General features: G+C 42.2%; 1 protein-coding gene across 3 annotated transcripts in view; it reads left to right on the forward strand.

Moving 5' to 3' along the window:
- Window positions 1–2,994: 2,994 nt before the first annotated feature.
- GAB1 (GRB2 associated binding protein 1) overlaps window positions 2,995–25,098 on the forward strand; it is a 101,638-nt gene continuing 79,534 nt past the window's right edge. For all 3 annotated transcript variants that reach the window (XM_075751211.1, XM_075751213.1, XM_075751214.1), the window contains exon 1: window positions 2,995–3,600. In XM_075751211.1, coding sequence (XP_075607326.1) covers window positions 3,529–3,600 — 72 coding nt within the window. In that variant the 5' untranslated portion in view covers window positions 2,995–3,528. The remainder of the gene's footprint in view (window positions 3,601–25,098) is intronic.

Below are 25,098 nucleotides of genomic sequence, written 5' to 3' on the forward strand. Positions count from 1 at the left end.
AAAATGGAGCAAGCTTCATGTTGCGTAAACTTTCAGAACAAAACCAGAGCAGGCAAACTAGCTGAAACATTCATTCTTGACAGAGGTCTTTGTCACTTTTATCCCAATTTCAGGAAATTATGCCCTAGCCTAATCTAGCTGAGTGTAAGGGTTTTTCTACATGGAGAAAGTGGCTGGCGTAATTATGTCAGTTGTGCCCACTAACCTCTCTTCATAGACAGTTTTACAGCTCTAAATATGCAGGTGTTAAGAGTCAGACCTAAATAGTGCGCTGTTTATGCGTTTCATTGGTGTTCTTAATTGCTTCGGTTTACCCTAGTACAAGATGTCTAAATTCTGAACTGCAGAGCTTTGCTGGTTACGCATAGAAGTCCACAGTAGCAATATTCTTGGTTTTGCCGGCTGTTCGCTTACTTGGGAAGAGGGGTACTCCTTTTCCCTAACCTACAATTTATCTTTATATGGCAGGGATGAAAAAATTTGTCTCTGGATAGCTATTTTCAAGAAAATGAATTGACAAACAAATACATGACAAATAAATGAAAACTAATGCTGGACTCCAGGGTAACAGTGGTTTCAGTGTGTTTTAAAATACAAATGTTATGTTTTGAAATTTGACCTCAGGGACAATTTTCTGTCTTTGGAACCAGATAACTTGTTTGGATGGTGCCTCCATAGAGTCTGCCTAAGCCAAAAGATTCTGGCTTCCTTTGATTAGCCCTCAAGACATGGGTTAATTAATGGCATTTAAATGAACCATTAGATCATGCTACAACACCCTAATGCCAATGGCATTTTAGTAAGTTCACACTGATTCTACGTGTTCTTGCTCTGACGATACTAAATTGTCTCCAGGTTTCTAAAGGAAATGGGAAAATTTTGTGGTCTTATCTGACGCTTGGAAATAATCTCAAATGTTGAGATTCTTAAACAATGGCATTAGTGATTTAAACAAAAGAGCTACACTGAAACCCAGCTGGAAATCTAAACCTAACAGTACAACTTGAGTTCATGCTTACCAACTGCACGCATCAAATCACTTTTTTTCACTCTTTCCAACATCTCCACTGGGGCAGCTGAAATGATAATGTGCAGAAGTGTATATTGTGAGGATTGTTTGGATGCTAGGATTTGTGCACTTTTAACATCGATAAAGGCCAATAGTCACCATTTTTCTTTTTTTCGAAATGTTTTTGGCAAAACATCTTCTTTCAGATCTTTTAGCGCTTAATAGTGCTTTACCTGTCATAATTATTATAAAAAGATTGTTGGTGAAATTGATGCACTGATTTTAACGACTCTGGGCTTTCACCTTTATTTTTCCTGTTATTTCTGCAAATGCCCCTGTAAAACGCTACAACCGCTGCTTTCTAACTTTTTAATGCAATACACCTTGATGAATCACAGCGCTCCCTTCAACAACGGCACACTAGGGGGACTATTTCTCTGCAGTGGAAGAGCACTGGTGCTAACAGCCACCACGGCGGTCCCATGCCTGCAGTTAAGGAGTAAAAATTATATATATATATATATTTGGAGATCTTTTCTGGCAGAGTGGAAGAGACAGAGAGCACCAACAGCGGGGATGATAAACGAGTTGGGTCTTTCCCTTTTGATTGAATAGCGTTTAGGATTATTGCCCTGCATATCACTCTCCTTTTGTTGTGTTTTGTTTATTTTTGGGGGTATTTATCTGTGCGAAGCCAGAGCAAGGGAGGAGCTCATTCCCCCCCCTTTCTCTTCTGGCTGAGAAGGGGGGGGATGAGCAAAGGCATCGGCCGCCGGCACCCCAGCAGGGGCCAGCCTCGCAGCCCACCGCCACGCCACTTAATAATGTCAGAAATGCCGGGGATCGATAAGCAGGCGCGGGCAGTGGAAACTTCTTTTTGTTTGGTTGTTTTGTTTTGTTTTGGTGGGTTTTCGGTAGGGAATGGTGCTGTGGGGCGGAGGGGTTCGGAGTGGGTGGAGGGGCCTTGCAGCGGGGGGTGCACCCCGGCGGGTGGGCGCTGGTTGTGCCAGGGGAGATTTCAAACACCTCCGACGCTCCCACCCTCGTGAACCCGTCCCGGCTGTCACAGGCCGGCCCCTCACCGCAGCCTCGTACCGGGGAAGCGCCATCACCCCCCGGTCCCGGGGACCGGCTCCGGGAGGGACCGCACCCGGCATTCCGCCTTTCTGCGCTAACACCCCAACTTTTTAACTTTTTTTTTTTTTTTTTTGCTAAGACAGTTTCAGACTCGCTAAGAGGAATTTACTTTTGCCGAGTTGTTTTTAATGCAGTTTTTATCGGGTTTTTCGGTGTTTTTTCCCCATATCTAATGAACGAGTCCGCGGTGGGTTTCAAAGAATCACCATTTCAGCCGCGATTTTAATATTTATTATTCAAATCGCCACCCGCTTCGCAGCCTCGTCCTTCAGAACCAAAAGCAAACCCACCCCCCCCCCCCGGCGGGGTCGGTTTGGGGCGGCGGGTCGGGGTCCGTCCCTCACCCCCTTTCTCTTCCGCCGGCAAACGGCGGGCCCGTCTCCTCCCCGCCCCGCGCCCCTCAGACGGCCGCGCCGCCGCAGTCCCCGCCGGCCGCTGCCGCCCGCCGACTACAGCTCCCAGGATCCCTCTGGGAGGCGCCGTCCGCTCCCCTCCCCTCTCCCTCCCGGCCCTTGTTGTTTGAAAAGGCTCCGGCGGAGTTTCGGGGGAAGCAGCCGTGCCGTGGCTCCTCCGCTCGGGGCGGTGCGGTGGCCGGCGCTGGGGGCGGGGGCAGGCGGGGCGGGGAGGGGAGGGGAGGGGAGGTGCCGCCGTTGGGCTGGCCGCGGCGGCCGGCGCTGTGGGGAAAAGTGGGCTGGGGGGGAGAGGAGGACGCGAGGCCGTGAATAGCAGGGTAAACCCCTCCCACGCTCGCCGGGAGCGAAAGGACCCGGCCTCAATCCCAGGGCGAGACCCTGCCGCGGCCGCCCCCCCCCCCCCGCCCCACTTCTCCCGGAGGCGAAGGCGGCCGATCCCCTCCTCCCGGCGCAAGGGGAGGAGGAAGGGGAAGGAACGAGCCCGGGCAGCCGCGGCGGCCGGCGCTGAGCTCGGCCCGGCGGCGGGGCGAGGGGAGGGGAAGCCCCCCGCGGCCCTTCCCCGGCGGGAGGGTCCCGGCGGCGCGGGGGGCGGTGCCACCGACGCGGGGCGGCGGCTGGATCCTGCCCTGGGACGCCGGAGCCGAAGTTGCGGCGGGGCGGCGGCCGCCCCTGTTGTCTCTCCCGATGTTCGTGTGACTCGGCGGCGGCGAGGAGGAGGAGGAGGAGGAAGGGGAGAACCTCCCGCCTCAGCCCCGCTCGCCGCTCCCGCTGGTTGTTGTGCGTGAGAGACAGACACACACACACCGCTCCCCCGTCCCTCCCCTTCCCTCCCCCCGCAGCCCCGGGAGGCCGGAGCGGGCGCGGTGCTGCCGCCGCGTCTCGGAGTTCCCTCGGCCCGGCCCGGGCACCGCTGCTGCCGGAGGAGGAGGAGGAGGAGAAGGGCTGCGCCGGCGGGCAGGCGGCCCAGCCATGAGTGGCGGGGAGGTGGTCTGCTCGGGCTGGCTCCGAAAGTCCCCACCGGAGAAGAAGTTGAAACGCTACGTGAGTGCCCTTTCCCACTCGCGGTCCGCGCTCCCTCTCCCTTCCCCGCTTCTCCCCCGGCGGGGCTCCCTGCTCGCTTCCCGCTCCCGCACGGCCCGGCCTCCCTGCGCGGTCCCTCCCGGCCGGGCCCGGCGGCGGCGCCGCGGTCGAGCCGCCTTCCCGGCCGCCTCCCCGTTTCGGCCGGGACTGCTGCCCGGTACGTCCTGCGGGGCTTCCCGACCCTTTATTTTACTTTTTTAAAAAATTTTTTTTTTTCTTCTTTTACACCCCACCCCCCTTTTTTTTTTTTCTCCTTAAAAAGGGGCACCGAGCGGTCAGATGTTTCTGCCTAGCTTTTATCGCCTTTCCGAGGGAGTCGGGAGAGGGAGGGGGGCGGAGTTTTTCTGTCTTCCCTTTGGATCCGGGCTCGGTATATATGTATTTTTAAACGTAAACACTTGCCGTCCCAGAGCTGGTGCCTGATCGAAGGAGAGGGCGGGGGACGCCCCGTAACTCGGCTCGGTGCGACGGGCCGAAAGTCGCTCCTGGCGGGGCGAGCAGCCTGAGCTGTTGGCCCGGAGACGGCGGGAGCCGGGGATGCCCCGGGAGCCCTCCCCGCTGGGGCCGGGGGGTGCCTTTGCCCTTGGGACCGGAGCCCCCTACATCGGGGAGAAGGGGAGGTGGAGGGGGGAGTTAGGAGAAAAGTGCCTTTTTCTAACTTGAAGTTCAGGCTACTGTTGCTCAGAAGTAAGTATGTTAGCAGGGGCTGTAGCGGAGCTGACATAGAGTTCGCAGGAAAATGGAGCGCGTTTGCTGAGAGGGCAGATTTCGTGACAGGGCAGCAGCGGTGCTGGTGTGCGCTGGGGCTCCTCCGTGCTGGCGGGGACGCTGTCAAGTCACGTAGGAGGAATGGGTGATGCCAGGAGTCATCTCTGCTGAGCCCTTTCCCCTTGGCACCAGGGTCGCTTCAACGGCATCTGTGTGACTGGTACAAAATGTTGGGCCTTTTTTTTTTTTCTTGTCTTTTTTTAATATTCGTTTAGCTAGTTAGGTGGTATTTAAATAGAAATGGCCTTTGCAGTTATCAGTGGAGTTTTGTGTTGGTTTTTTTTTTTTCTTTTGAAGCAGCTAAACCTTCAGATTCATTTGAGAATCTGCAAATATGGATCTTAATGTGACCACGTTATTTTCATCTCTTAGCAGTTAACAACTGCTTCTTGAAGAACAGTTGCTATTATGGACAATTTTTTAAATGCCAAGAAATTGGTGAAATCAGAGTCTTTTTAAAATAAAAATTAATAATTGGGATAGCCTGTTCTCTGGTTCCCAGTGGCAAAAATCCTGTTCGTGTGAAGGACACGGGATCAGACTTGCGAAGAGGATGTCCTGATGGGTCATGGCAAGGCTGTGCTTCCCTGCCCAATTGGACACGGGCTGTGTTTTTGCCCGATCCTCCATGTGTTTGTGCATATTCACAGGATGCTGCTTTACCAATGTGTAGGAATTAAGACCAGTATTAATGTTTTTAAAGTTTGCATAAATTTCCCACTCAGACTCTAAATCATATACAGTTATGCTGTCTGTTAATGGACAGAGTTGTAACCAAGAGTTCGCCTTCCTAAATCAATACCATAAATCAGTCCCTAAATATGCTAGCTTTCTTCCACATAACTGCCCTTTCATTGTATTTATAGCTCCACTTCCATACTGGAATAACATCAGAACCTTTGAGGGGAAAACCCAGACCACAGTATTGGTCAAGTGGTTCCATGTCCTAAAGAAATAATTCCTTAATTTTCACTTAAAAGGGGGATCTCCTTTTTGAGGAGGCAGAGTGTTGGAGTGATGGTACAGCAAGCTTATATGAGCATGACTTGGTTTAGCATCTGCATGCACTGTAGGCCGTGAGGTCGTAAGTTTAAATCTTGCACGTTGTTTTAGACTGTTTTCTACTTGTGTAAAAGAAAGGTACCGTTTAAAGGAGGACTTAAAGTAAAATTCCTCCTGCTTGTCTGTAGTGTCTGATCAGTTGTACACTAAAGGTTCATGCTCACTTCAAAGACCTAAAAGTGACCTTGACATCGCGATCGCCATCTTCAAGCAAGCAAAAAAAGTTGATGTACTTAAGACGATGAACTTTAGCTGAGTGCACTGATTGAAGTGTTGGCTTACGCTCTCTGTAATTCTACGCTTAGGCAAAGGCACAGAAGAGCTGTGTTTTTTTTAAAGCCGTATTTTATACTGGTGATATTTCAAGAGGCTGCACCAGACAAAAAGATGGGAAAGTGATTTCAATAGGAAACTGCTTTTCTGCAACGCATACTTTTCACATATATATATGGAAAATTGTAACTTCACGCTCTATTAGTTTTTGCATGCAAGTGTTGGGGCAAATCCAGGTTACCATCTGGGAAGGGAGATAAAAAGTCTGAAGTTGCAGTTAAATATGGTTTCAGTTCTTAGGAAGGGTGAAAAGGAGCACTTTGAAGCTAGTACATAGACATATGTTTCACAGGGACTTCAATTTTTAGTTTGAAACAGTTGGAGGTGATATTAAAGCTAGCTTACAATTATTTTGAGGCTAAAAAAAGAAAAGAAAAAACCCAACCAACCCTGTCCTGCAGGTGGAAAAATCAGATTTCCTTCAATATATATGCCTTAATGCCATGGATGCCCTTTTGCCCCTTAAAAGGAGTCTTCATGCATTTTTGGTACAGAAGTAACTTTTTTGATAACCATTGGCACCTGGTGCTGGTTCCCTGCGAGCTGGTATTCAGAACAGTTTGTTTGCTTGAATAGACTGGTCGTTGCCAGCAGCAGAGCTCTGGGGAAAATGCAAGTAACTTTTGGTGTCGGCTGGGGGTCTGAGATGGGATGTGGGTTTAGCAGAGAAGGGGAAGGGAGCTGGGACTAAATCCTCCGCAGGTCTGTGCAGCCTATGCAGTGATTGCACAAGTACATGAAAGAACTTGTTTGTGCATAGGGATGGAGGACTGCTACATTTCCCTGCTTCTGCTACCCTCTGCGTTATTTTCTTTCCTCTCTTGTTTTGTTGCCTTAAACTTTGCAAATGTTTGTGCCATCACTTTAACCTACTGTACTTCTTCTGCTCTGGTCCCCTTGTTTTTAAGGATTTAATTGGAAAACCCCTTTCTCTCCATCTGTCCTTTAAAAAGTGATAGTAAACCTTGGCTTCATGGTTTTCTGCTACGTTGCAGTTCTGCTGTGCACGTGCCAGTTAAAATAGCTGATTCTTTGTGGTAGCAGCATAGAGGATTTTTTACTGGCTTTATGCTAAGAAACCATCAGATATTTAAACACAGCTGTCCTTGGTAAAGCAAGGGAGAAAAGATTGAAGGAATGGGAATAAGTCTTCTAAACTCTCTCGTAGAGCTACTATACTTTCATCTGGGTGGTGGCTAGGGCTCGGCATGACAACTGGATGTGCTTAAAAATCAGGATTTTAGCATTGATGGAACCGGTTTGTAGAAAGTCTACTGATGCAATGTAGTAATTCTCAGTATTCTAACATGTACTACTTACAGTGAAATACCTTTTATTTGATAAAAGGTAAAACTTCATCAAAAACATCTGGCATGAACTATATTGGGAAAGGAGAAAACACTTTTGATAAGTTGGTTCAGATTTTTCTGTATCTGATAGGCTTCCCTGTGCTTATGAGAGTTCATAAGATGATTTTTGAAAGTAAATTAGGAAACCTTCATTTTGATGTAATTATTACTAAAAATCCTTTGGTTACTTGACTGTTCCCAGTGATTGTGCATTTAATTATTTAAAAACCAGAGAGTTTAAAAAATGAGTAAAAGGTTTGATCTCCCCAGGACATAAGGGGCACTGATATAATTCAGGCAAGGCTACATATAACATCCTCATACTTATTCTAAAGTTCTCAGCTGTAGACGGTGACTAAAAAGTGCCAGACTGTTAAGCTAGTTATTGATGTTTGAACTATAGGCTATGACGGTATAGATATAAAAGTAAGAGAAGTGGAATATTTTATTGTGGTTTTGTTTGGCAGTTGCTCTTTGGCACTAATCACATAGGTGCCTCTTCTGTCTTGAGTAATACTTAAATGTGCTAAGATACATAATGGTGTTAAGAAATGTTTTATTCAGCACAGTAGTTGTAATCTGGTAAAAGCTGCAGTGCCTGACAGAAGCACTTTTTCTGGAAGGCACCTGTTTGGTTTAAAGCTTTTGTGTGTGTGTGTGTGATCTTGCATGAGCATAGCGAGCAAATTTAAGAAGCCAGTTGGTTTACAGAAAAAAAAAAAAAAAGAGCTTGTTTGACACCATTCGACGCTGTCCTTGTAGAGCTGGGTCAAGTTAACTCAAGACAGGTGAGTGTAATCAAGTAACATCTTAATATTTTGAACTTGATTGTGCTGTTGCTCCTCCAGGAGTTGCTGAAGACCTTGCCACGATCAGTGTTCATGCAGAAACCTTTCCTTCTGGAAGGAAGTCCATCCCTTCCCTCCTGTTATACACTGTGCAGGAACCAGTATTCTGACTTTTGATATTTTTAAACATGGGTTAGTAAACCCTAAACCATGAATTTGAAAGCATGACTAAACATAATGCTTTTGTTCATTATAGAAGAAAGTTGCTGACTGAATATGCTGAAAAGATCTTGGGAATGACTTTAGGGGTATACCTGCCTCCTACGCTTGCTGTTTGGATGTAAGTCTCGCTTGAGAAGCGTGGAACTCATCGTACAAGTATTTGTCATCTTTGACAGGACATTAGCAGCTGGTGTTGACTTTGCTGCCAACGCTACAGCACTATCAGTGCTTGACCTATGGTGTATGCTCTGAATTAATTACCAGTGGTTTCAGAGTGGATGGTTTTAAGAGCAGGCAACAGTATATCAAACAGATTAAGTCATCTAATATACCTGTATTAAGTGAGATAAGTCTCTTCTGGTAGTTATTCTAATTTTCATTTAGTATACCACACTGATGTACACTGTTAATTTAAATGTTTCTGAACTTGGATGGTCAGTACCTGAACTGCTTGAACGCTTCTTTTCTTGGTGTAGATAGGAAAGTCGGAGACTCAAGTAACAGAAATTGAAGTGCATGTGAACTGCTGGACATATGAAATAAGCCAGATATTCTAAAGATGCTTCTTGATATGAACAATTTTTCTTAACAGCTGTTAGGTAGTTACCCTTAATTTAGGACCATAATAGCTGAGAGGTGAGCAAATAGTCAAATTCTGACTTTTTGTGATGTTGAAGATCATTCTCAGTTGGATGTATAGCAGCTTATGGGTACCTTTTCACTATGCTTCTGTCTTTTGGTAGGTGTGTTAATAAAATTTGGAGCAGCTAATCGCAGGGGATTACAATTCAATGAAGAACTAACAGGGAAAGGAAGTGCAAAAGCGAATTAATGTCTCCTCCTTTCTTGATGCTGCATAGTAGCTGCTCCTCCATTTATGCACAAGGTCTTGCAGCATTGAGCATTTGGTATAAGCAACATGTGTACCAACCAGAGGAAATAAAGAAATACCATGAATTTAACTTCCAATTATACACAGATGACCTTGTTTTGCATGCCTCTTAGTCAATTGTAAGCCCAAAGCAGCTGTGTGAAATAAATGTGGATTGGATATATTGAGAAAAGGATGTTTTTACTGGACAGTTTAGCTTAAAAAAAAAAAAAAGTATAGGCCTTAATTGTCAAAATGAGCATCAATTCTGGAGGCCTTTGGTTGACCAGGTCACTCTTTCAGATGAGAGAGAATTCTTCCATTTTCATTCATCATTTTGGTATTCATCAGTCCCTTATCTAGAAAGAAGGAAGTGATGGACATAAAACTCTTTCCAGTGTCCTTTTCTCTCTCTTTAAATTTTAAAAATCTTGGAATGATGCCTTGGACACTTCTGAAGCATGGATTTTTTGTCTTTTTTTTTTTTCTTTGACTTTTGGATCAGATGATTAGAATAATGTAATGTCTTATGGATGTTTAGAACACATTTATTTCCCATTAAATTGGTTCATGGCTTTGACAAAAGTCTTGGCAAAAAGTAAAAGGAACATCAGTGATTCAAAAGGTAGTAATTTTAAGGGAGAGAGTAGTTTTGTGTAGCATAGATGGCTGTGGCTTGGCTATCTCGTACTGCTTTAGTCTTGCTATCACCTTTTTCTAGTCTGAAAATAGATGTCACCAAACTATATTGGGTGACATAATTTCTTAAATCAAGAAGGGGAGTACAACTGATGAGGTGCAAGTTTTGTTTCGATGTAGAACAAATAAAGATAAAGCAAAGATACACCTCCTTATTTTTTTCATCTCAACTTCTTTTGTTGTATTGCAGTGAGAGATTCATGAGACTTTCTCAAAATGACCTTAAAATTTTCCGTGCTTCAATGACTAATCATTTTATTGCCAATAGAAGCAATTTCAACTGTTGCAATTTAATTGCAGTATTTCATTAGGAGGGACAGACTTTATGTCATTATGTCATGCAAATTACTTGAGCAAGGCGGGCAGAAAGATCAGACAGAAAGGGATAATCTTGTCAAGGCAGGTATGTGTTGTGAATATTGTTAGTCCCAAGTAATTCGCTGCTGGTTTAGGGACTCTAATGTGAATTCATCTCCTCATATGTACAAATAACTATTTCTAAGGCAGTACTACATTTTTTTCTTTTTTTTTGGGGGGGGGGGAGGGAGGGGAGGAGGGATTCTTCTGTTTCTAGACCAAAAATAAAATATTGTTTATTCTCAATTCCTCCTTTATCAATTCTTGATTAGACTACTGTGGTTCTTCTTTTATGAATTTTCTGGCTTGTTTATTTTAGGAAAAGTGTTCATAGTTGTACAAATAGCGTTAGCTTTGCAAATATTGCTCAGTGCAATGTGCTAGTTGTATTTTTGAGCTTTAAAAAAAACCCCAAAAACCAAAAAAACACCAACAAAAAACCCACCAAAACTGACTTCCAATAAAAGGTTACGTCATCTGTTTTTGTGCTTGGTCTTGCTTCTAACTGTTGACAAAAGTTTTGTTTCTCGTGGTTAACTTTTGAAACTTTTGAAGCAGCTACGCTACTTTTAGTCCTAAAAAATAATCTTATGTTAGATAGTATCTGACTGTCTCCTTAGCAGTATCCAGTAGGGAAGTGTTTATAAGGTAACTTTCTGTGAGATGAAGAAGACTAAATTAACTGTTGAGTCTCTAACCAGCTTTTTTATTATTATTTAACTGAGGAGAAGGGATAAATTTAATAGCATTTTATGTGCCGAAATTACAACTTTAGGATTAAACACCCTGGGGTTATGGTGACGCACTTTTTTCCTTTTTTCCTTTTTTTTTCTTCAGGTAAATGGCAGTTATTTGGGGTAAATGACAGCATGATAGTTGTCTCTCTTGGAACTGGTGGTACGTCATGTAATTGAAAAACGTCAGGTAGTTATGTCCATATGGCTTGTATATTATTATGCATAATATCTGCACATAATAATAGAAATAATTCTGTGTAAAAACATACCATGAAAAAGAGGTGATATTTCTGCTAGGAGACAGTGCCAGGTTAGTAAACCAGCTTGTCACTTCTGGACAGCTGAGTTTAGGCCCCACATCAAGAACTGAATTAAATTAAAAGGTTTTGCTCGTTTATTTTGTACAGCAATTTATTGGCGGAGTGATTAAAAAAAAACAACACCAAAAACCAAAAAAACAACCTATGCTTTTTCAGGTGCTGTGCTTGTTCTTTTCTCTGAGAATTTCTAGGAAGCCAGAAGAAAGCTTTGCCTTCTCTGCTTTTGAGGAGGAGGTAATTTTTGTCTTCTGCCAGGTGCTGGCTAGCTCAGATGAGGCATCTTGATGCGGGGCTCTGCGGGCAAGGCAGCGGCTGTACCTGGTGGCTGGCGACAGGCTCTTGGGATGACCTAGCCTGGCAGGAGAAAGGCAACCTCGTCTCTGACTGTTTCCAGCACAAGGGTTTTCTAGCCGGCTAGCTTGTCACGTGTGAGTTGTCCTGCTGCTTTATAAGTGAAAACAATACCAGATAAACCCTTCGTGGCAGTGGAGATAGTGGCTGTCACAAACTAAATCTGCTTCCCCACCCACTTCCCAGCACAGCCAGCCTTGGGGCAGGATGATGGCAGATCTGCTGCCTGCCTTGCTCCGGGGTAAGCCTGTCTCCACCCCAGGAGGAATGCGATGGGTTTCAGCGGTGCAGGCCAGCACGTTCCTTTCTCTGGGGTTACAGCTGCCGCCAGGCTCTTCAGTATTTCTGCCTCAAAAGAAAAGAAAAAAAAAAAGATATAAAACCAACACAAAAATGGAAAGACATAGGTTTATTTTTCTGTGTTGTCTGGGGTTTGGGATTTAAAAACAAAATAAACCTTCTGGAGGTGTTTATTGCTGACAGTAGGAGTTCACAGGATTAGATTGGGAGTATGGTATAAGAATATAGGAAGCTATTCAAACATGGTTAATACCCCTGCCTTCAAATAGACCTCTGATGCAATCAACTCACGAGAATTACAGTCCATTCGGGAGAGTTATTAAAAGGGTAAATGCACACATATCAGATGAAAAATGGATTTTAAGTTTCAAAATGGAACGATACCTGTATATAAAAAAGAAGCAATTCTGAAAATAGTGTCAGTTTGTCATTTTCCCTTTGTATGAAGAATAACTGCACTGAGTCACGTAATGTGCTAGACAAATGTTCCCATTCACACTTAATACATGTTTCTTTTACAGTTTTCTGACGTTTGTGTTTCCATGTAGATTTTTAAGCAGGATCAGATGTAGTAGAGAAGCTGCTCCTGGTTTTGGGATGCTGCAGGGGAGGACTGATACTTTATAAGGACTGCTTTTTGAAACCAATCAGTGTGGAGTTCATCAGGATTAACAATTTGCTCACACGCTCTAAAGGCCAACATACAGAATCTAGCAGTTACAATTTAAAAAAAATAAATATATATATTTGTGGTCCTTAAAAATATGATGAAATACTGACAGCAAGTCTGCCCCTTCCAAGCAAACACTGAAAAGTAAGGAGGATGTTAGGAAAGAGATGGTGGGGATAATTTATCTGATGCTCCTAGTGGTTACTGTAAGGATTAATATTGGGTTCTTTTTATCAAGAGGCAACTGAGAAGGAGGATGTCAAAGTAATGCATGGACTTGAGGTCAACTGGCAATTTCTCCTTGCGTAGTTTAAATAAAAAAAAAAAAAAGGAAGAGGGAGGTTAAGAGGGGAGGGTATTGAGTGCAGTTTGAAACAGAAGAGACTGGTGTTTCCTAGGACAGATGAGGCAGTGGAGCACTCTGCCACGTAATGAATACAGGAGATTCCAGGGGGCTTGGAGAGAATCCCCCAGCTGTAAGCGTGAGCACTTGGAGGTCTGGGGTGTGACAGGAGGAGACTTCTAAAATGTCATGTTGTAACCAGGTCCTTTGGTTCACCTATGCGATCCGGTCTTTTCTTAGTTCTGCTGACATGCCAGGAGTGTCAGAGGTAGGCTATGGGCGTGATCCCATCTGGCAATTCTGCTTTCCTAGAAAGTAGTGATCTATATGAACTTCATTTGAGATTTAAGCCACAAACTGACAAAAACTTACCCCTTTTGAATATATCACTTGTCATGTATTTCTATGATTTCTTGTGGTGCACTTCCTTAAAGAAATGTTTCTTTCTTTCAATTACATGTTATGCTGCGTGGCATTAGATAAACTTTTTGTATACAAAATCCTTCCCTGTTGCCAAGGGAAATACCTACTCTTGCACTTCTTAAAGTTATAGGGTATAACAGTAAGTGTATCCTCCTGAATCTTGCATGTTCTAATGCATTTCCATTTACTATTTCTACACGATTATTGCTAAAATGATTTGCATCACACTATGTAGATAAGTTTTGCAGTCTAGTGACTTGTTACTCAGTGTGAAATAATGCCCTTAAAGCTGAGGTCATGTTATGCTCTTAGTTGTGACCTATCTAATTCAGTTGTCTGCGTGCATAAATGAAGTTAAATTGCATAAGCTTGTCAGCACTATGAAAAATAACTTAAGTAAGTTACTCTTCGCTACTAAAGGTCTATCGGCAGACAGAACGCACTTACACGCACTCAGGAGTCAGTCATTACTAAGATAAAACCTGGTTTTTTCCTTTCTGGAGTTTTGGGGAAGGGAGAAATGGGGTGGGGGGCAAAGATAAAAAGTGCAGAGTGGCATACAAATGACTCATTAATGTAAATTGGGAAACTTAACCCTGGTTTCATCCCAGGGTAACTTTGTCCCAGGATGAGTAACTACAGAGTTTTCTGCTATGGTGTGTACTTCGGTGCTAAGTTAATTCACTTTGCGTTTTTTCCTTGACCTGATGGCTCTGTTCATCTGTGAATCTCTGCAGCTCCAGAGAAAGAAAAAAAAAAAAAAAAAGGCAGAAATTTATTGTCTGATTTATAAAGAGAGTGGCAGGAAGATCTTTACTGATTATATAAGGGAGGCACCATCATCATTACATAAATTTGATAACATTCTTCGGTGTTTTCTTACAGTGCAGCCATGACTACTTTGACTCAAATCTTCTTGTTTGCTGTTTTAGCCTTGGAATGGGCATGTTAATTATGCAGACTATTACCGCAATTTAACAAACTTAAAACTTTTGCTAGGTATGTACTGCTGAGAGTCGATCTTACAAACTGCGGAGGGGAGGTGCAAAGTCGTAAGCAACACTGCTGAGATGCTTGATTGCTTCCAACAACTGCTGGGAAGGCAGCACTATTCCCATCAGGGTGCTTCTCCTGCTTTCTGCTTACAGGAAGATGTTTTTCTATCAATCTCTGTGACCAGCATCTGACAGAGCTTATATATATTCCTACCTCCTTTAGCTGGCTGGAAAATGAGCCTTCTTTCTGTCTGCTCCTTTGCTTCTGGTAGCTGTTGTTTAAAGGGAGGGCAGATGGAGTGCTCCTCTCTAAAATCTGTTTCCTTAAACAAAATAGGGAATAAGGAAGACCATGATCTGTCCTTTCCAACTGGGAGACTGAACTGGACAGATGTTTCTTACTTAGTGCTAAGAAGGAAAGTCCCTGGCCAGGGGCTCTAGGATGAGGGTTAAAAGGCGAAGAAATCCTACAGGGGCCTCCTGCTGCGATGATCGCTTCAGCTCTGCACAAGTGAGAGAGAAGGTCCAAAACTTCTGTCTCTCATGTCCTTTCCTCCTCCTCCCTCCCGTTGCAACTATTTGGTGTTTATTTTCCTACTTGTAAATTGCATAATTTAGTCCTTCCTGTCACTTCCTAATGTCTGAATCATAGGTAGTTCTTCCTGCCTGCAGTAAACAAACATTTTACTCCTGGCACCTTTCCAAACGTCGAAGTTGTATTCATGAAGGTGGTGGGGGATGTCCCTCTGGCAATGTGCTTGGGAAGCTAATTCAGTTGTGTACAGGTTGGATAAGCTGCTCACTGCACACTTAGGTGGCCAACTGATTTCCTTCTCTTTCCAATCTTCTAAACTGAGGTAGCTGCTCGGCTGATCAGGACAAGCAGGTGAATGGTAGCAGATGATACAAACAGAGTAGAAACAGTGGGTTACGAGCTTCTGGAGTTAGCAGCAGTAGCAACTAGGTTGCCTCAGTTTTTCCTGCTCTTGGTGTTGCCTCTTCTCCTCTCTGTCATACCTTGCATGTATGTACGCTGCTGAGATACATGGTGTCTGCCGTTTAACCAGTCACTTGTGATAAGCACTGTCTGGTCTAACGCTAGGGCTTTGCTCATTTTTTGGATTCTTTCACTGCATGGCAAGTGGCGCTTTGGGACGCGTGGTCTGCCTCCATCAGCCTGCCGGACCTCTGAGGCCATGTCTGTAAAAGCTGCAAAATATGAGTGTGTCATCCCCACTTTTCCTATTCATACTCTTATTTCTAAGCTTTGAAAATCCTTAATTTTATTTTTTAATTGACTGTGAGTCCAGAATGATGCATAGAAGACACAGCTAACACCCACGGGGCTCCCCACCTCTCCCAATGCACTCGCACACTCTTTTTGCTGGTTTCTGTCCTTTATGGGGAAAATTTGTCTTGAATTATGATAGACCAGCCTCACAGTGTGCTGAACACTACAGCTCCTACACTGCAACTACATGTGGAACTGTGAAATGGCCTTAAGTTGGTAAATGGAGACACCAGCCCTTGTTTTGGCAACTTTCCATTTGTACCTTCCCATCCATCCATCCATCCTCACTTCCCTATGATTCTCCCTACTAAGATGGGAAGAAGATGAGAATAAGTCCAATATATTTAGGTAAGGTGAGGTAATATTTAGGTACTAGATGAGGTAAGAACACCCTGAATGTTATACTTACTTCTTAATTGTACTTTCTTGTAAAAGATAGAGCAAGCACCTTCAACAGTTACAACTTACCTTGATTTTTGACTGTGTTGCATATAGCATGGGAAGCATATTCTCCATGCAGATGACTTTAAAAAAAAAAAAAAAAATTGGCAGGTTGTGCCAACAAAACAAAGCAACAGAATATTACTCTAGTCTAGTTTAATACCTATTTCAGAAAAGGGAGTTGAAGCAAAAGAACCCTGCTGTTACGTGCTGTAGGAATGCTTCGTGTTCCAGTTTCTGCTGGCTGAGAGGCTGCGTATGCACAGGGGCACAGGGTTTTCCTTTGTGCCATTTGTTCTCATTTGGTCAGTTAAAGGAAAGGATGGAGTTCCTCAGAAAGATAAGTTTGAGAGGTATTTGGACCTGGTAGCTTGTCTTAGAAGTTGTGAATGGGTTGGGTACCCTTTCTGTTGCCATCGCCTACTTACATGATTTGCCTGTGTGTAATGAAAGAATTTAAATTTCTTTTCACAGCAGTGGGAGGACTTACTGATCCCTATGGTTGGGGTTGAAATGAGTTTTTTGTACTTGGAGTATGAAACCAGTTTTCTTGGGGGTGCAATTTGGGTAATGAGCAATGATAGGGAATTGGCAAGAAAGAAGTGTAATAGGACACAGTAACCTGTTTATATTGTAGTCTAGTCTAAAATGATGGCAACCTATTTCTTAAGAACACTGTACCACATGGGAACCGAATGTGGAAACAACTGTATGAAAATATTTTTATTCATGTTTGTTACACGCATTTCCAAATTCTTGAAACTAAGTAGTCCATATTCAAATAAATGCCATGTTAAATAGCTTAGAAAATACTTTTGTGTCCTTTGTACACTGTATGGTGAAAGTTTTTTGCTGAATCAGAAGCAAAAATGTAAGGGTTGGGTCCTGTAATTACAGTATTACAGGACCTGTCTACTATTGCCTTTTAATTTAAGCTTGTAATGTAAAGTATTTCTGGTTAGAATGAAGATAACACTGACCAAAGTATAACAAACCCCATTTTTTCAATGATTTGCATTACTTTAAGTTGTCTTGCAATGTTCCACAGTGCTATTTTATCAGTTCTAGCTGATAAATATCACATTAGCGTGCAAATCTTTTCATTTGAACTTGAGGTTATTAAATTATACTCTTGCCTTGAATTTCATTGATTGCAGTATTGCCATTCATCTAAGGAGATGGCGATCTTGCCTTCTCAAAGGATGTTGGGCTTTTTGTTTCTTTATGAAGTTATAAGTAGTATTAAAGTAAAATCTGGTGGAGGGTTGTGTGATCTTTAGCAAATAGTTAAGCAGTGCTTCTGTGAGTTGCTTGTGAAATTCCAGTAAGTCTCAATTTAAAGTGCAAATATTTCTCCAGGAAACTGAACTACACAGCCTTAAGTTGCTATAAAACACCTTTATAGTGCTATGAAAAAAAAATCATGCTAAGCTTTATACCAAAACTTGTAACTCTGCGAGCAGGCATAAGCCAAGAAAATGGTTGAGACTATAGTAGAGACATGCTTTCCCACGAAATAAAATCCAGGGATGTAGCCACTGTAATTGTGCAATAAATTATCATAAATGTGATGTCATAGTCTCTGCAACTTTCTGAAGGGGTAGTCCGATTTTGAAATCAGCCTACTAGTGAATAACAAGCCTCTGAATTGGCCCAGACAACAGCAGACATGTCTGCATCATTTAGGGAAAGCAGTCATCTCCTTAGAGAATTAAACTATTTCAAAATAGAAGTTGTTGACTCAATGTGTTAATCTTGGCTTTTTGTGAAGAAGTGCAGCGTCCCACACCGATTAATTATTTTTAACAGATCCCTAAACTACTGGCTATGTAGGTAAAAAGAGACTCATTGGAAAAAAGTAATAGTTCCTCTGAACTGCAGTTATTCCCCAGTAGCATTCAACTTCTTATTCATCTGTGGAAAAAGGTCCCCAGATGGACATGTGATTGCAGGATTGTAGGTTTTGATTTACAAGAATAATTTCACAGGCTTGCCCAAGGGCGTATTGTGAAGATTAGGCAGAATCAAACCAATCTTTAAGATTTCAGCAGCATAATTCAGTAACTTTGTTTCGGGTATGTATGTTATAACAAGGATGTACTGCTTGAACTCTAGCTGTTAGTCGTGTATTATCTTAATGTAAAAAAGACAAAATGAGAGAGTCCTAAGTTTGTTACAGTTCTGGGTTAAAAATTAAGTATTGTTAAAGAAATCATTTGAGAGAACATGTTGAACTTCTACTGAGTGTGGTAGAATTTACCTCAATGTCCAAGTATATATTCTAAATATAATAAAGCACAATGTATATTTTTCAGCTTCTAACATAACCTCTTGGTGTGTATATAGTAATTAAAACAATTTGAACAGCTTAGAAATTAGTGATGCACCAACAAAAGGTATCTCTTTGCCTTCTTAATAGGAAAATCTTCACACCCATCCCTATATCCTTCAGGCAAAAACCTGGGTAAATAAATAAACCTTGCAGTATGCCCAGGAGGTCATCTCTAAGGGGGAGGCAGGAGCAAAATTCAGAGCCAAGAGCCTTCCCAGAAAACTATCTACTGGTACATCCCCACGTTTGGGAAGCCGTGGTTCAGTCTTTCCTCATGACTTTTACAGATGTCTGCAGAGGCCTATGGGTGACCTTTTCCAAGCTGATTCTTATGTCAATAGTTCATTCATTCTTTATATTTTTTCCCCTTTCATCTTTATTCACTTTAGCAATAATCAATAAGTCCTTGCTTGATCTCTTGTATTCAGCCTTGTGACACTATACCTCACTACTCTGGTAACTTGATTCATGTCTCCACTAAAAGGTAGTAGTTTTTTTTTTCTTTTGTCTTTTTTTTTTTTTTTTCCTTTTTGTCTCGCTTTCCCTTGGGGATCTGCAGCTTCTGGAGCTTGTAACTCTTCATCGTGGTTCTTTCTTGCCATTGACTGGTCCATGGATGGCTTCCCATACTCATTTTATGTAAGCTTTACACCAATGGCACATGCTTCAGTCTGTTCCAAATTCTGCCTCTTCTCTGACTTGTCTTCTCTATACTGCTATTGTTAATGTTTTGCTACCAAATGAAGTCTATCCTCTGTTGCCTTTGCAGTTCACATTCTCTTTTCCTTTAAAATATACCCACATTTTCTTAATGATTAAGTCTCTTGACCACAAGAGTTGCCTATTCCAGGAACATGTAGATTGGCATGGCCCAATTCGCCATTGGGTGGGCATGTAGACTTTTTGCAGACACAGCCAACTATGGCTGGTGTCATTTTTTGGTCACACTTGCTAACCATATTGTATATCTCTAAATGCAACAACTATTTTCTTCGTAAGTTCATAAAATTTGGACTACTTGAAGGTTGTATTTAAAGCCTTTCATAACTGCACTGTACCTCTATAGAGACTTATATCTCATTATTTTTCCTGCTCTAACGGATGTATCTCTTTGGTTTTAAACTTTGTGCTAAGTTTGGGGTGAGCTGATTAAACTGTTTATGAACTGTTAGAATTTGAGTATTTTTTCCATTCAGTTCTTAATTAAGGCTAATTTCTTCTGTTATGTGTACAAAGGATTTGTAGGTTATTCATTCACTTGTGCATTTGTATGAAGTGCTCCTATGTCTAGAAGTTAGGTAAGTTTTGGTTGCGGACAAGGAGGATGTTAGCATTGAATATACTTGTTACTCAGGGCATGTTATTTTTTGACATGGTATTATTTGTTATGTTTAAAAATGACAACTGTAATCCTCCCTCCAACACACTAAATGGACATGAATGCCTTATAGAACACAATAACCAAAATAACTATTTTCCCCATTTTGCTTCTGTCTTCTATTGGAGATTGTACATCACTGAGGGAAGGATCTGTGGATGATGTTTTCAGGACAATTAACACTGAAAAGCGGTCCCACCTCTCTCTTTGCTTGGAAAGCATGTAGCAGGCTTTAAACATAATTGTTCTTTTTTAGTCTAATCTGTGTAGAGTGAGGGATTACTTTGTAGCTAGGACTTTTGCCTATATGGAAAGCCATTAAAGCTGAAATGGTTTGAATTTGTGCATAGACACAATTGACAGAATCCAGACTGGAGACCATGGGAATTATCTGTGCTCTGTTAAGAGCACTGCCAAGATATGCTGCTGTCTTCTGTATCAGCTGTAAAGTTTCTTTGTGGTCATCCTTCAGTAAAGACCCAAATAGCATACATGATTCAAATTCCATTGCGATATAAAAGCAAACACAAATGTGAAAGCTGACCCCGAAAGAGTGCGATTTTAACTATAAAGCCAAATTTTATTTCGTTTGATGATCTCACTTCTCTAATAGTAAAATGAATATATTTGAAAAACCCACCCAAATCCTGAAGCCAGCAGAATCTACCACATGTATTCCCTCATCTGAACAGGGTAAAAAGCTTTGGAGTCTGAGTGCTTCCTTAGAGCATCAGTCTTGTCTTCCCTGGGCTGAGCCTCTGTCAGGTATTCTTCTCCCAACCTGTGTCAGGCGAGCCTGAAGTGATTTGGAGCTGGGAGATGCCTTTACAGTGGTGATATGACCACTGGGGCTACTGCTTTCTGTTTTCACAGGTCTTTAAAAATGATGTGAGACCAAATAGAATTCATTACTGTGCACAGGAGGGAATCTCTGTATCTATCCCAAATGCCATCACATAATCCAAGCCTGTCGCTGTCCCAGAGGAAGTAGTTGCTTGAGCCACCTCACCAGCGTCCTGCACGTACCGACGTAGTTCAGGGTACCAAAGGCTGCTGCTGATTGAGTTAAAACCGATCGGCGTGTATGTTTGAGTTTTGCAATGACTGTGCTTGGGGGAAAAAGATAGAGCTGTCTGCATATAGGTGTGAAAGGAACCTGGAAGTGGTCCAGAGCCGTTTGTGCACTCTGACAATTGTTGTGCTGCATCCGTCGGTGCAAGGTATTCCTGGAACGGGGGCATGGAGAAGGTGATGACTTGTTATTTTCTGCTAACCTGCAGTGTTCTTAATGGGAATAACTGGAAATGAAGAGGCTACTCAGGTGTAATGAGGTTTAACTAATGTAACCAATGTTTCAACTTGTTCTACTGCATGTTTGCTCTAAGGCTTGTTTACGTATTGTATAAGCCAAACTCGCCTGTCTTGTTAGGTGAGTGTGGTTAAAGTCTGCAGAGCTAAGTGAATATACTGTAATATCTTACATAGCATTAACAAAATATGCCCCTGTGGTATGACACATTTAAGGCATATGAAATCTATATGCTTTTGAGACACACCTCATAATGGTGATATCACTTTTTTGCAGATTGTGGGAAATTGGACATACTCAAAAAATATCGTAACCATCCCTATGTATTTAAAAAATAAATCAAAAGGGGGGGGGAGGGGGCAGGGCCTGAGTTCCTTAGGAAGGTAAATGGAAGTTGAAGATTTTCTTATTGATGTTTTTGGGCTTATTCTGAAAGCCATAAAATGTTTGTATTGATGGACAGTTTGTATCAAGTGAGGTGGTTTTTTTTTTTATTATTTTATTTTTCTTAAAAACCACCACCTCCCCCAAAGCTCACTGCCTTCTTGGTCTGTTGGTGATTTGGAATTCATCATAGGAATATTTTTGGTGTTTCATATAACATAGCTACTATGAACAACTTGTTTCACTGAGAAGATCTAGTGTGAAAAGAATGTAATAGTCATTCAGCATAACACACTCAATGCTAAGGAAAATTGTTGCAGTTACTTTTTTTCTTTTCCTCTTGGACTAAGCTTAGTGAGTTAATACTCAAGAAAATTTAGTAAAGAATTCTTTAAGTAAGCCAGTTAATCAGAGCTATTGTATGTTGATTGGTATTCTCTTAAGCAGAATAACATGAAATAAGTTTTGCAGTTAACTTTTTTTGCCAGTTTTGTTCATGAGAACTGCTTAAGCTATAGAATCTCATCTGTTGTAGAAGTTGGGGTGTCTTTATGCTTAGAATTGCTTTTTGTTGTCTGTTTTGAACATTAGCATGTAACATCTGTGTGTCTCTAAGAACCTGAAGTTTCTTAAACAAGAAAGTTAAAGGTTCCAATAAGAGTCATATCAGAAATGCTATCTAGATGAATTGAAATATTTCATTATAACCGATTGATTTAATGACCTTTTTAGAAAAGGGTTTTAATAAAACAGAAATATTTGACTGTTATTTCTGTCACAGTAAGAAAATTAGATATTTTAATTTTAACATGAAAACAATAGTAAAATATCTTCATAAGACTAAAAATACAGCTCCACTGAAACAAAACATTTCCAGATTATTTTTTCTCTTCTGCTCACCCCATTCTACCAAAAGGTTGAAAGGAAACACAGCTTCATAATCTTGGGGTTTCCTGATTTTTTACTATTTGATAGCCTTCCTAATGTGCATGTCATGGTTTGCTTGGGCTAGATTGGCCAGAGTTTTGCAAGGTAACTTAAAGCAGAGATAGTAAGCATATACTCATGTGTAGGTTAGCTTGTGGCTTTTATCTCAATTTTTCCGTGTAATTATCTGACCTTCTTAATCTGTCTTACTGGAAGAAGGTTTGTGCAAAATGCTGGCTTTTATAACAGGAGAGGTCATGACCCATAGTGATTTTTAACTGGAAATAGTGGTTAGAGTGGAAGATGTTCCCTTGTTTGAAACTTCCCAGTAGGTGTTTTTTTTAATTATTTCCATTTTCAGTCCAATTGTTTTGAGTGTCATGTAAGAAACTGCAGTCTTCAGGCTACACTGATGCTAGCCTAGTGTGTGGGTACCATAGTGATGAAAATCTGGCTTTCCCCTGGGATCGAGAGGTGATGGTGGAGACGAGGGGCTTGGGGCACGGTGAAGATGCTAGACTTCACACTTCTTTATTGCACTGTCTGACATTTCTGTGTGTCTTGGGTGGAGAAAGCTACAGGCAGTTCAGCCTCAAAGTAGGGGACATTTGTGATTGGTAAACTTTTCTCTGGGGTAGAATAGATTTGTTTATCTAGCAAACTGGAGGTCATAGAGGAATTGCTTGCTGATCTTACTGCCTTAAATTGAGAAGACGTGGAGAAGAATTGAATAATGTGGGCTGAACGCACTATGGGTGATTGGATGGCCTTGTGTATTTACATTTGACTTATTATAGTATAGTCATTCTTTTTCGTCTTCTAAAATTAGCAAAGCACAGCACAATTATAATACTTTCATGCTTCAGGATAAGCTTTGCATTTCATTAGTTCATTGGTTCTTATTTATGCTACGTCAGTTCAGGAAGAAAAATGTTAAACTGGAATAACTTGTTTTGAAAGTTCAGTACAAGTGTGTGCTTTCTTCATCTCTAATTTTGAATCTCCCACCTCTTCTCTTAATGTGAAAGTCCGTGTGCTTCATCCTCTATGCTAAGTTGTAGACTTCACCATGAAGCAGCATCAAAGTGGTTTATTTGCCTTCAAACACATGTATGTATTTGATTAGAACTTTTTAGTTGACACCCCACTAAATCCTCTTTTTTTTCCTCCTCCCCCACGCAAATATTTTTAGGACAAGATTTACTGGTAAAAATAGTAACAAGTTAGAGGCACCTTTAGCTTTAACTTAGTTATGCTTTTCCTTTGAAACTGGTGGTTGTGCATCTGAGGCGCGGCGGCGTTTGTCACCCAAAGGGCTGACGCCATGCCAGCAGCACCGTGCTGTGAATAGCTGCTGGCCAACAGGCAGCTTCTTTCTCATAACGCAAGTTGTGGCCTTCAGTGACCGTGAAGTGCAGGGCTTTCCAGCTGTATTCGGAGGAAATTTGGTTGATAATCTGAGGGCAGGTTGTCGTCTTCTCCCTAAACCCTGTCCAGTGTAGGGCTGAAGGCTGCTCGCTGCTCTTCTGTCCCAGCTAAGACCTCTCTGGGGCCCTGTCTTACCCTGGATATTGCCTTCTGAGGAGACCACCGCACAGCTACCAAGTGCAGCTGACTGTTTGGAGCCCCCTGAACGTGCCTGCACACCCACTTTGGGCTGGCACCGCAGATCTCCTTGTGCGCCTTGTTGCGTCTCTCCCGCCTGGGTTGGACTTGTGCTTTGCTGGTGGGAACGGCGGGCGCAGAAGATGCCCGCGTTCCTATGGGAAGGCCTCGCCTTTAAAGGTAGCTGAGGAATTGCACGCTCTTTAAAGATCACAGTCTTGTAGTATTTTTATGGATACTTTGAAAGGCAAAAGAGCATTCAACTGGGTTAGCGGGCAAATAAATGTATGTGGCCCTGGGGCCTCGTGCACTGTTTGAGGGTTGTGCTAACATACTGTTCAGACAAAGCCAGCAGGATGAGATAGTCAGTAGTCACATTTCTCTTCCTTCTGTGACTTGCTGTGGAGACTGGAGTGAAAAATGAAACACTTGTGCTTCAGACCACTCTCCGGAGTGCAGACACGTGCTTCAGCTTAGTATCTTTCCTTGCAGTTGATGTTAATGGAAGTAACCTTTTTCACCACACATTTTTCTTGTTCACAGGCTTCTATGTGACCTTGTAGTGAAGTCATAAAAGCTTGAATCTTTGCTATCGCAATCCTTGCCATAGCAACATGCGTCATAGCCGTATAATTATTTATTTAATGGGTTTAATTATGAAAACTGGGAAAGGCACTTATGAAAACTGGATCAGGTAGAAAAAAAAAAACCACACTAGTTCTAAAGTAAAAAAAACCCAACACACCAAACCAAAAAACCCCCAAAATCCCACCAAACCAACAAACCACCCTCCCCCCCACTTTCACAATAACCTGAGATAGGAATAAGTTAAGTACTGAAGCCTTTGTTTTAAACTACTTTACTTTCTTCCCTGACTGCCTTTTCCTCCTTTTTTAATTGTGGTGGTTTTTTTTTTTTTTGTTCGCTATGCGAGAGCCATGCAGCTGCTTCAGTGATTTTTTTTTTTTTCCCCCTGTTTGCAGACCTATAAATATACTTCCTTTGTCATGTTGTTTCCTAAGAGCTTTGCTTCCAAATAGCTTCTTTGCTATTTAAAATTTTTATCTTTGAATTTCATACTAGCATGTAAGAAATAATTAGAAGTAAAAAAAATAAATTGTTACTAGTCTTTAATTTCAGATTGTCTACAGCTTTCTCTCCTCGTGTTCAGAAATCAATTTTGCTATTGACAAGCCTTCTCAGA

This window comes from Balearica regulorum, chromosome 4 (assembly GCF_011004875.1).
Source record: "Balearica regulorum gibbericeps isolate bBalReg1 chromosome 4, bBalReg1.pri, whole genome shotgun sequence".
In the NCBI taxonomy this organism is placed as follows: Eukaryota; Metazoa; Chordata; class Aves; order Gruiformes; family Gruidae; genus Balearica; species Balearica regulorum.